Source organism: Leptonychotes weddellii, chromosome 2, assembly GCF_054177405.1.
Source record: "Leptonychotes weddellii isolate Sample4059 chromosome 2, ASM5417740v2, whole genome shotgun sequence".
NCBI lineage: Eukaryota > Metazoa > Chordata > Mammalia > Carnivora > Phocidae > Leptonychotes > Leptonychotes weddellii.
Window position 1 is genome coordinate 60,621,024 of NC_138370.1, and position 12,583 is coordinate 60,633,606.

At 36.0% G+C, this 12,583-nt stretch overlaps 1 protein-coding gene across 1 annotated transcript in view; it reads right to left on the reverse strand.

Moving 5' to 3' along the window:
* Positions 1–211: 211 nt before the first annotated feature.
* Positions 212–12,583, reverse strand: part of TDO2 (tryptophan 2,3-dioxygenase) — a 19,244-nt gene continuing 6,872 nt past the window's right edge. The window contains exons 6-11 of the mRNA XM_081813106.1: positions 11,234–11,365; positions 8,045–8,156; positions 6,636–6,693; positions 4,945–5,024; positions 3,887–3,977; positions 212–1,979 (exon numbers count right to left, since the gene is read on the reverse strand). Coding sequence (XP_081669232.1) covers positions 1,826–1,979; positions 3,887–3,977; positions 4,945–5,024; positions 6,636–6,693; positions 8,045–8,156; positions 11,234–11,365 — 627 coding nt within the window. The 3' untranslated portion in view covers positions 212–1,825. The remainder of the gene's footprint in view (positions 1,980–3,886; positions 3,978–4,944; positions 5,025–6,635; positions 6,694–8,044; positions 8,157–11,233; positions 11,366–12,583) is intronic.

Sequence of the window (12,583 nt, forward strand, 5' to 3'; positions counted from 1 at the left end):
ATATCCCTTGAAAAAAAACTCTTACAACTATCTAGTTTAGTCACACCAAGAAATAAAAATACAAAGAGTTAAGTCAAATCACATAGTCTGTTAAAAAAACTAAATCTTGACAAATAGCATTTATTCTAAGATTCCAAGGCATCTTGTGACAGAGCATCTATTAGCATATTTTTTCATTACCTCATGAGAAGAGCAAAGATTGAGACACATATTTTTTTTAAGATTTTTTTTCTTTATTTGAAAGAGAGACAGAAAGAGGCACGAGCTGGGGAAGGGGCAGAGGCAAAGGCAGAGGGAGAGGGAGAAGCAGACTCCTCACTGAGCAGAGAGCCGGACATGGGGCTCCATCCCAGGACCCTGAGATCATGACCGGAGCCAAAGTCAGATGCTTAACCGACTGAGCCACCCAGGCGCCCCTTGAAATAAGTATTTTTATCCCCATCATATAGATAGTAACCTGGGGCTTAAACTGGACTTGATACCAGAATGGATAGTTAATAAATGGCAGTGCCAGAATTTGCTCCCACATTTGCTGATTTCAAAGCCATTGCCTTTAGCCACCATGTTACTTGTCTCTGTATTTTTCAGCTTGGCCACTATCAGGCACTCTGTACATGTGCACGTGCGCACACACACACACACACACATGCAAGGACCTTATAGGTAAAAGCAATTATGTGAAATTGTCTAGAGACAAACTAGACAACATGATCCTTGTAAGACAAAAATTAATTGAGACCAAAGAATAGTTCAATTCCATCAAGAACTTGCTGCTTGCTTATAGATAATCACCCTAGGTCAAGGTTGATATGCATTTGGATTCCTTTGTTAATATTTTGCATTCCCTTCATAAAAGAAATTTAAATAACTATTGCCAATATCCTGGCTGATCTAGAAAAAGAAGAATAAAACTCCTGTCTGATCTAAACTCTGAATCTAATAACTTGTTATTAGAAATGAAGTAAATCACTGTTTAGTGTGTTTTCTCCTCCTCTCTTTTGGAAACAACATTCTTCAATTGAGGGAACTATCACTCTTTCCAACTTCAATCCTGCATTGACTGCCTCCCAGAGCAGGGAAGAGCACCTTTGACTTTCTGGTCCAGAGCTGCTGGAAGCTGGGACCTTGCCTGAGCAAGGAGCTGGCCTACAGCAGGGAAGAATAAAGCCAACACCTACAGGAAAGAGGAGATGAGACACAAAGGATCCTCAGTCTTCCAGGAATATAATATTCCAGGAACTGGATCCGTCCCCAGGCTCCTCTCAATTGTTTGAGCTAGTGGAATTGTCCAGCAAGTCCCTTCTAGGCAAACTTCAGGTAGATTTCTGTCATTGGTCATCAAGAGTCCCAATAAAGACGAGCAATGTTTCCAAAACAATATATGGAAAATAGACTAATTCTTATTATTTCTTAAATTTTTTGGTTGTGTAAATCTTTGTACAGAATGACACATTTTATTGCGTAAAATATTTGAAGTAGCTGAAGTTTACAAGCTCATTAAAGTATGAAACGAGATAATGATTGTGTTAAATGGTTATATTAAGGTAAGTATCAGGGGACACTGAGTTTTTAATAGGAAAATCTTCTATGTACAATGTTACAATTCAATTGATTGCCTATCTTAATGTTTAGTCTTCTATTATCACAAAAAATGAGTCAATAAAATTATTTACAGGATTGAGTCAGAGCACCACAGTGCTTATCTATCTATATATAGATATACATATATTACAGTAGGACTCTTTGTGTATCATGAAAATTTGTAGAAAAATTTAAAAAATGCAGGCTGAGAAATCGATGTCTTCATAGATTTTTGCAGATGATTTTAATCTGATTCATCACTGCTGAAGTAAGAGCTGTCACAGTATTCAGCCGTGTAAAGGAACTTGTGAATAATTGGGTTCATCTTCGGTATCCAGTGTCGGGGAACCAGATATGTGGAAAGATTAAATAAATCTACAAATACCTTGTACCTGTCACTGGAAAAACACAAATATACAGATGGTATAGATTTATTGACATGAAATATTTAAAATGTTTCATCAAAAAATTTCATTTCTCAGATAACGATTTTTTGCCATAATTAGTATTTAATATTATGCCTCGTTATACATTATCTATTACATTTTGTGCATATTACATATGTAATATTAAGGAGTTAAGGAATATAAGCATTAAGATCCCCTCCTTTTCACTCCACATTCAAAGTTCATGCCCATAAAACAGTATTATATGTTTCATTGATCCTGATCAGGCTGGTTCAGATTAAAACCTGGAGTCTTATGATTGTCATGCTACCTTCATAAAAATAAGGGTGTGTTCTTGTTTCTGACTTTTAAAGGATGGTATGCAAAATAAAAAAAAAAAATTTAAGCATATAAAATTCTTAGTTGTTCATTAGAAAATATTTCCCACCTACAAAGTAGCTGTTAAGTAACCGACATGAATGGATTAATAAATTGAAATGCCAATTTAGATTCATAGTAAATGTCTATAACTGTGGTTTTAGCATTTACAATCACTCTTGTGTGTGTTAGTCAACTGTTTTAACCGTTGCAGCTTTATAGCGGAAGAGCATTTGCCTTTGAGGTCGAATGAGAGTTCAAATTCTGCTCTGTGACTTGCAACTCGTGTGAACTTGGACAAGTTGTCTAAACCTCAGTGTCTTGGTTCCTAACTCTAGAAAATAAAAACTACAACCCTTTCCTCTGACCAGGTCTTTGTGAAGACTTCATGAGGTAATGGCACACGCTAGAAATGTTTTATGTGTTCATTATTCCCACCATCCACTCATGAGTATGTCCATGTGGTACAATCATTTACTGTTTCATGCTAACAGAATTTATCCCCAGGGAAAGAAAAAATATGTGATGACTGTGAAAATTTAAACCAATGAATTTTATAAATTGTTTAGTCTAGAGTTTGTTCCTAGGGAAAAGAAAATTTATTAAAAGGATGAAAAATTGAACCCGTGTGTCTTACAACTGTCAATCTGGTAGTAAGAGTAGGATGAAAACCATGTACAATATGAAGAATTTTGGAGACTGTGAAAATCTAATTTGTTCTTGAGCTGATTCTCCCTTCCCCAGGGGCCTTGTAGGTTTCCTCATTTCCATATGTATGTATCTATCTCTGTGTCCATCTATATTGTTGGGAACACTAAATAAATTAAGAACACAAATGTCCTATAAATCTCTCTAGCATGTTTTTTTTTTTTAAGATTTTATTTATTTATTTGAGACAGAGAGAATGAGAGAGAGAGAGCACATGAGAGGGGGGAGGGTCAGAGGGAGAAGCAGACCCCCCGCCGAGCAGGGAGCCCGACGCGGGACTCGATCCCGGGACTCCAGGATCATGACCTGAGCCGAAGGCAGTCGCTTAACCGACTGAGCCACCCAGGCGCCCTCTAGCATGTTTTAAGTGCTAAATAAATGTTGACCCCTTTTCTTGTAAACACTCTGGGCACTCTCTGAAGTAGATGGAAGTAGTTTTTATAAAAGAGAGTCATACCAGGAAGTAAGAAACTATTTTTCAGCTGTGTCATTCACCCAGGCAAGAGGACGTTAGTGGAATGAATGATAACTGTTTGAATCCGTCCAAACTTGAGCCAGAATGCGTTGAAAATGTTCCTACTTGGATGAACTCCCTCACATCCTCACAGGTGGTGCGACCACAGGTACCATGCCCCTTTTCATCTCAGGATCAACACGATGAAGTTCCAGAACTAAGGATTTTTACAATGACCTCTCTAATAGGAATACCTTAATCTAACCAGTTTCAGCAGTTCAGATCGGAACAAGTATAAATCCCATTTCCTAGATAATGCACAGAAACCAAGAATCGGTGACTTCCAGCAAGCAAAACAGGTGACTTTCCCCCATCTTACCTCACTGTTGAGCGCAGGTACTGATAGCCAGAGGACCCTCCAGTGCCAGCTTTGCTGCCCAGCATTCTGTGCACCATGCACACATGGTTATCTAGGCAAACACACAAATTAACTTCATGGATATTTTTCTGCCATTAGTTCCACCGTTTTCTAAAAACAAGGGGTTGGTAATGATTATTGCTTCTTTTTTTTTTTTTAAAGATTTTTTTTATTTATTTATTTGAGACAGAGAGAATGAGAGAGACAGAGAGCACACGAGAGGGGGGAGGGTCAGAGGGAGAAGCAGGCTCCCCGCCGAGCAGGGAGCCCGATGCGGGACTCGATCCAGGGACTCCAGGATCATGACCCGAGCCGAAGGCAGTCGCTTAACCAACTGAGCCACCCAGGCGCCCTGATTATTGCTTCTAAGAAAAGGTTCACACCTTATCACTTAGCCATATGGAAGGTTTGCATGTGAGAGCCAGATGAGACAAGTGGGTTGCCTGGCACCCCACTTGGTTCAGGCTAAATGCATATGACTCCATCCAACATAATGATGGACTAGCCTGTGAACACAATAGGGGAAGAGTAGGGCCTCATTATGACTTTCACAAGCTCTCACCACCTTTGCCTTCATGGGTCTCTTCCTCCACTTAAAGAAAAAAAAAAAAAATATATATATATATATACACACACACATATACATATATATATATAAAAAATTATATTTTAAAATTGTATTGGCATAAGGATGAATAAGTTATGGTTATATATTAAGACATTCTATTTAATCTAAAGGTAATTTTTTCTTCTGATTATTAAATAAAACATTTTCATGGGCCCCCAAAGGTAATCTGGGCCCTAGGCACTCTGCTTGCTGTGTATAATGGGTAAGTAGCCCTGGGTGAGAATAATTATTGGGTTGATTTAAAAAAAAAAAGTCATTCACACACAAAGGAGGAAAGAAAGGATAGTGGGAAGGGGAGCAGACAGATGGAGAAAAGGTGTAAAGGAATAGGATGGGGGAGAAGGATTATCAGGGTTGAGGTGGTGGTGCTGCAAGGTGTGGGGAGACTTACATCTCCATTTAGTCATGAGTGTGTCTATGTCCATGAGAGAAGTCAGCAACTGAAAAGGCACCTGGAATCTAGGCTCTTCCCTAAAGAAGAAATAATAATAAAAAGAAATCTACTGAAGCAAATCCAGTGTGTTCAGAAGGGCATGAGTTTTACAATCAGTTGGCTCTGGAAACAAATGTCAACTTTGCCCCTTAAGAGCTGTAGCAGCCCTGAATTACTCTCTCAGTCTGTTTCTTCATCTCAAAATGAGGATACTACTATTCAGCTTATAGCATTTGTGTAAAGGCATTTGATCTCACAGGCATGTCTAGAAAATTCCATGAAATATACGTGAAGTAACCAGCCAGAATCACGCCTAACATCGATTCTCATTAAAAGGTAGACATAGGGGCACCTGGGTGGCTCCGTCGGTTAAGCCTCGGACTCTTGGTTTCAGCTCAGGTCATGATCTCAGGGTCCCGAGATCAGGCCCTGCATCTGGCTCCATGCTGGGCGCGGAGTTGGCTTGAGATTCTTCCTCCCCCCGCCCCTGCCCCCAACTCGTGCATGCATGCGTGCACGCATTCTCTCTTGCTCTCTCTCTCAAATAAATAAATAAATCTTTAAAATTAAAAAAAAAAGGTAGACATATACTCTACCTCAGATTCACCAGCTTCTTTTAGGCAAAAGATATTAAAACTTCTTCTAGGCAAAGATATTAAAACAAAAACAGCTTTTTATTTCCTCTAATACCTATTTTTTTTTCCTTTCTTCATCTATTCATTCAACACGCTCAGTACATTTTGTGCTTCAGATACATAAACCTGAGAGGCATACTTTGAGTAGGATTTTAGGAAAAAAGTCAAAACATTTTGTTGATGTTTCTGAAGAAATGAATTTGAGATTATTTTTTAAGATTTTATTTATTTGAGAGAGAGAGGTCATGAGCCAGGGGGAGGGGTAGAGGGAGAAGCAGGCTCCCTACTGACTCAGGGCTCGATCGCAGGACCCTGGGATCATGACCTGAACTGAAGGCAGATGCTTAACCGACTCAGTCACCCAGGCACCCTGGAATTTGAGAAGATTAAAAAAATCAAGTAAATACAAGTAAGAGGTCCAGTAAACAGAGGTTTTGTTTTTGGTTTTGTTTTTAATGTTTGCTAGTGTGCTTTCTATTGTTCTGATACATTTAATTTATGAAACATGAAGATGAGGCCTTCATACACATGGAGTGGGAGTAAGGGACACCTCTCACACTTTAGACAGTGAGGACAATTTTACTTGAAATTGCAGAATAAAGAGGACAACAGTTTATAAAAGTGTTTTCACTTTATCCACTTTTTTTTAATTTCATAAAATAAAAATAACTATAACATTGTTTAATGACAGAAGACATTTTATGACAGTTTCTGAGGTAGATTAAACTTTGGCCATTTAAGGCATTTAATGTCATATACTGTAGAATTTAATAAAAAGGATTTTTAATTAATTAGTGGGTATGTATATGTATATTTTTACCCACTAAAGGGATAAAGTTATACTCTTACTATCTAAAAGACAAAAACTAATTAACCTTCACAATTATTTTCTAAGCTTCCCTCCAAAACTGAATGACTTTTTAAAACTATGATTGCAATTTATAAGCTTTATATCTGAAATATGATCTGTACCCACTCCTCAACTTCTGTTCTACTCTTCTAATTTGCTTTTACCTGTAAAAATATATCATCAAGGCCCCCTGAAGTGCTCTGTATGACAGTCGTCTTTCACCTGCAAGATACATAGCGAGTTTCAATTTAATGAGGAATTTAGGGCAGTCATAGTAATTTGGCAACATCACCTTAAATAATTAAGTTTTACATGTTTTTAGAAAACAGTGTTTTAGTTTAAATTTTTTATTCCTTAGATTTCAAAAAGCAAACTAATATATATATATACTTCAAATATATATATATATACACATTTTATTTTTGCACACTTTATATAATATATATGCATTTAAAATATAAATATATGCATTTTAAATTTTCAAAACCTTTAAGTATCATGTTAGGAAAACTTGATATAGAAAATACTTAACTTCCATACTAAAATATATTTTTTCTAATTCACTTAAAATTATTTAAAATCACTTGGCTTCAAGGAGTACCATCATTATATAAAATCTCATATGTGTGTTCTACTAAAAGGCTTTGCTCTATTTGCAGAAAAACAAGATTTTGCTATCTTTACAGAGGTTTTATAGAAAACTGAGACTAGGGACGCCTGGGTGGCTCAGTTGGTTAAGCGGCTGCCTTTGGCTCAGGTCATGATCCCCGGGTCCTCCCGGCTCAGTGGGAGGACTGCTTCACCCTCTCCCTCTGCTGTTCCCTCTGCTTGTGCTCTCTCTCTGTCAAATAAATAAATAAAAAATCTTTAAAAAAATAAAAGACATGTCTTTAAAAAGAAAAGAAAATGAGACTAAAAACCTTTAAGTTTGTAGCATTTCATATTAATTTCATATACTGCTATGCCTTGTACCTATGTCATAAAAATTAATTTTTACTTCTCATTTGCAAAAGATTTACAAGTACTTTGTAATAAAAATTCCAAATACAAATGAACACAAAAATTTCAAACATATAAATGAAGAGTTAAATAAAGAAGGTATTGATGATACTGGTCAATGAACTTCAGAAAATAATAGCCCAACATTAATTGTGCCAGAAAGTCTACATATGTGCTTTCCCTGGTCTGCTTGGGAAACTGATTTCCTCTGCAAAGCCATCCTTGCCTTCACAATACTTATTCCTCTCCTCTATATCACTGTGCTGTTTCCAATTACACTGCTTGTCTTCATTTCTCTCCCTATTACATTGTGAACTAAACTGCAAAATCATATTCAGTTTCTCCTGGTCTCCTGCACGTTGGACACATATTATGAAAGCTTCTGACTACAATGTCTTTGCGATAAATTGGGCATGTAAACTTACCACATAAAGTTATAACAGATAAAATTAACCCAGTTCTTGTTTCTATGAGTGCAATATAAATTTTCATTTTATTTCCCCTGCGTAAGGTTTGATATTTTGATCTCACAGTCATACCTCCCAGGGAAAGGACCCTTAGAAAAAATACTCACCTTTACTATAGAGATGTTCATGACGTTTCTCATCAAATAAGGAGAGTAACACCTCTTTTTGTTTCCGAAATTCAGCCATTTGTTCCTCTTTTTCCTCTGACTCTTCCTTAGCCTTGGGGGAAAATATCACATTAATATCCCCCAAGAGAGATCATAGAATCTTATTTCAGAAAACATCTCTTGTAAAAAACAGACTCACCAGGAGCAGAAAGGTTGTAGTTGGAATATTTACCATATCATCTAATAATACAACTTGGAAATTATGGCTTATGAGATGGGTTTTCCTCACACTCACTTACCCTTTAATTTAAGTTTACATGATTTGTTAGTTTCAAATGTTATTTTCATAAATATCATGAGAAATGGACTCAGATGGGCAAAACTGGGGATAACTACAAGTGACTGACAATGGTCTAATTTTAGGCAGCAATTTTTTAAGACAGGAAGTAAAGTAATTCTACTTAGGAAAAGTTAAGAATTTCCAGTCAGAAAAACTATTAACTCTATTTATATTCTGTAAGTATAATTTCTTAGACATTTACCACCCTCAGATACTTATTCATTTGATATCTATTGACTCATTTAAGGAAATTCTTATACTTCTGCCTACTACAAATGCTTTACTTAAAACTCAATTGAGCTGAAGTAAAAATCAGTTAAGTCAATTATTTTCAGTTTGTCTGAACAATCACACATGTGGTGAGAACTTGTATGCACATTATTGTCAATTAATTATTCATTTATTTAGTAAATGTCATGCTAAGGTGATAGAGATAAAATTGTGAGCAAAAATTGAGTTCCCTGATCTCATGCAGTATATCATCTGGTGGGAATAAGACATTGAACAAATAATCACCTAGACATTACATTGCAAGCGTGGACAGTAGAAAACAGGAGCAGTATAATGCCATAATAACTTACAGTAGTCAGGGAGTGGGGGGAGATCTTTTTTTTTTAAGATATATTTATTTATTTTAGAGAAAGAGAGAGAGAGAGCACAATTGGAGGCACAGAAAGAGAGAGAGAGAGAATCTCAAGCAGACTCCACGCTGAGCAGGGAGCCCAATCCCAGTATCCTGAGATCACGACCAAAACCTAAATCAAGAGTCGCACTCTCAACAGACTGTGCCACCCAGGCAACCCAGGGGGAGATCTTTCTGAAGGAGTTCTCCTTGAGCCAAGACCTGAAGAATGGAAGGAGTTACCTGGGGAAGAATATTCCAAGCCCAGAGAATAACATATAAAAAAGATGAAGATAAATTTGAAGAACTAAATTCATCTTAAAGAAATTCAATATGGCTGGGCCACATGAGATCATGAATCACCTTGAAGACTATGTTAAAAGTTTTTATCTTTACTTTAAAAACAATAAGGAAACATAAACAGGTTTTATGCAAAAGCAAAATGTGATCAGATCTGCATTTTGAGAAGATTGCTCAAACTGCAGTATGCAAAATAAATTGGAATAGAGTCATATTGGGGAGAAGTGTAGGATAGTTGAGAAAAATTATGAGACCAAGTGGAAAGCAAGAGCAGTTTGCATTTGATTGAAGGTGGTAGATAAAATGGAGGTACCTGAGAGCTATTTAGAAGGTAAAATTGGTAGGATTTGGTGATAAGTTGAAGAAGTGACTGAGGGAGAGGGAGGTGCCAAGGATCAATTGTACATTTCAGACTTGACAAACTAGATGGTTTGTAAGGGAAAAATTTTTTCAATTTGTAGAAGACTGAGTTGATATGAGCGTGGAAGGAAAAGGGAATTTTTTTAAGTTTGGTTTTATCACTAAGTTTTTGAGAGGACCAGGAGGAAATCCTAAAGTAGGGTGTGAAATATTTAATTTGAAATTTAAAGAGCTATCTATGCTGGAGATGAATGTTTGAGAGTTATTGGTATATAAGTACATATTGAAACAGTGGGTATAAATGAGTTCATGTGGTGAGAGTACAGAGAGAATACAAAGTGTCTAAGCCAATACATTGTGAAATCCTACCACTTATCTGTCTGAGAAGAAAAATGAGCCCATAAAGGGGACAAATCAAGACAATAAGGGCCAGAGAATTAAAGGAACACAACGTCGTGCCAAATCCAATGGGAAAAAATACTCAAGAAAGAATAAGTAGTCATTATTGAATGCCACTAGGAAATGAAGTAAAATGAAAATGGCCATTGGATTTATATACCTGGAGGCCATCTGTGAATGATGGGACAAGAAGACAGACTGGTTTGGGTTGGGGATTAGATGAGAGATAAAGAAATACGCTAACCACATTCTAAATACCTTATAGATATTCATCTAATTTAATGTTCATAATAGTCCTAAAGGAAGATACTCTTATTTTCTATTTTACCATAGGTGAAAGTGAAGCAAAGGGAGGTTAAGTAACAGAAGAAATTCAATGTCAGTCATTAAGAGGTGAAGGTGGGACTTGAAGTGTGACTTCAAAGTTCCTGCTTTAAGCACTAGCTGATACAGACTCTCCAGATACAGAATTGAAACAATTCTTTCAAGAAATGTAGTCACGAAGAGAGGATGGGAAATGAAGAATCAACAATATCTTTCTTTTTTTTTTTAAGATTTTATTTATTTATCTGACAGAGAGATAGAGAGAGAGCACAAGTAAGCAGAGAGGCAGGCAGAGGGAGAAGGAGAAGCAAGCTCCCCACTGAGCAGGGAGCCCGATGCGGGGCTCGATCCCAGGACCCTGGGATCATGACCTGAGCTGAAGGCAGCCACTTAACCAACTGAGCCACCCAGGCACCCCTCAACAATATCTTTCTTAAGATGAAAGAAATTTGAACTGAGAGCCAGTATAGGAAGGGCCCTGCAAATATACATGAGCCCAGGGAAAATTATATGGTTAAATATATTTGGTTGACTGGTCTTTTGTGAGCCTACTTCTGTATAGAATTGGTCATGATATGAAATTTTTAATAGAAATAAAAAGGTCGATTAACCTGATATATTTATCAAAACCAAAATCTTGTCTATAATGAACTTCTTAATTTAATTTTTATTGTACATAAATAAAATAAAATCAATTATGTGATATATTTCTTGCCGACTCATTTGTGAAAGAAAAAGAACATAAGAAAAGTGAAAGTTTAAGAGAAAATTGGAGATTTGTTAAATAAAATTCTCAATACTTCATCCGTAATAAACTTATATTTACTTATGGCATCATAAATACCTGAATTCTTGTGAATTCTTCTTCCAGGCCCTTGACAGTGTTCTTTTCAAACTTTCCCCAGAAGTTAAATCCGTGTGGCTCTAAACCTGGTGTTCTTTCCAGCCATGCCTGAAGTGTTTTTTTTAAGTAAATAAATTGTAACATTTAAATTATGTAAAATACATTATTCCTAACATCTCTGAACTTGAAACAGGAAATTTTCTTAATTTTGAGAAACATATGTCATAAATTTCTTGTGTATAAATATTTTCTCTTTCCCTTCAATTTCTTCATGTAAAGAATAGCCATTTATTATATTTCACTTCTTAATCTTTAAAGCAATCATATTGATAATATTTAATCTTTATTTGTTAAGAAATATATTACTAGAGAAATCCCAACTTTGTTCTATAAATCTATGAACATACCTAAATGTTGTTTGAATGAAGACTTCTGGTTTATTTTCAAAACACCTATGGCTTAGGAGCTGAAGGAATTACTACATGCATAAGATATGATCTCTTCTAAATATTGGAGCATGGTATACTTTGCAACTTTGAAATCAACTAATTATTCAATTATTTTAAAAGTCCACAAGACTTTTTTTAATTTACTTTAATTCCAGTATAGTGAACATATACAAGAATTTTAATGTAAAAATGAAACAAAATTCATGCATTTCTGTGGATTCTCATTTAACCTATTTTTTGGTTTTGAAATTAGCTTTGTAATTCTTTCTCCCCTTATCTTTATGAACTGTTTTTGGCATTATGTACAACATATTAACCTAAATCCACATTTACAATATCGAAGGGATTAGTGTGCAGAGTATAAGTCCCTAAAAGAAAATTTTAATTTGCAAAGAAAAAAAAAAAAACGCTTGTGAAGGAGATCAAGACCATATAATCTTTATTTAATAATTTACTTATGAAGAAACAATAATCCCTCAAGACCTTTTATAGGCCCGTAGTGAGTTAAGATATGAAGAGAACAAATTCTCAGGACTATACTCTTAGTAATTTAGTTTAATTGAGAAAAATACACAACTTGTGGAACTGTTCAATAATGGAATACCTTAAAGAAGTAAAGCTCACTGAAGAATTAACTACACTCAACTTAAAAATCAGCCAATTAAATGTTGTTTAGTAGGCTTGTTTAAAAGACTTGTTTTATGGGCGCCTGGGTGGCTCAGTTGTTAAGCGTCTGCCTTTGGCTCAGGTCATGATCCCAGGGTCCTGGGATTGAGTTCCGCATCAGGCTCCCTGCTCAGCAGGAAGCCTGCTTCTCCCTCTCCCACTCCCCCTGCTTGTGTTCCTGTTCTCGCTGTCTCTCTCTCTCTGTCAAATAAATAAATAAAATCTTTAAAAAAAA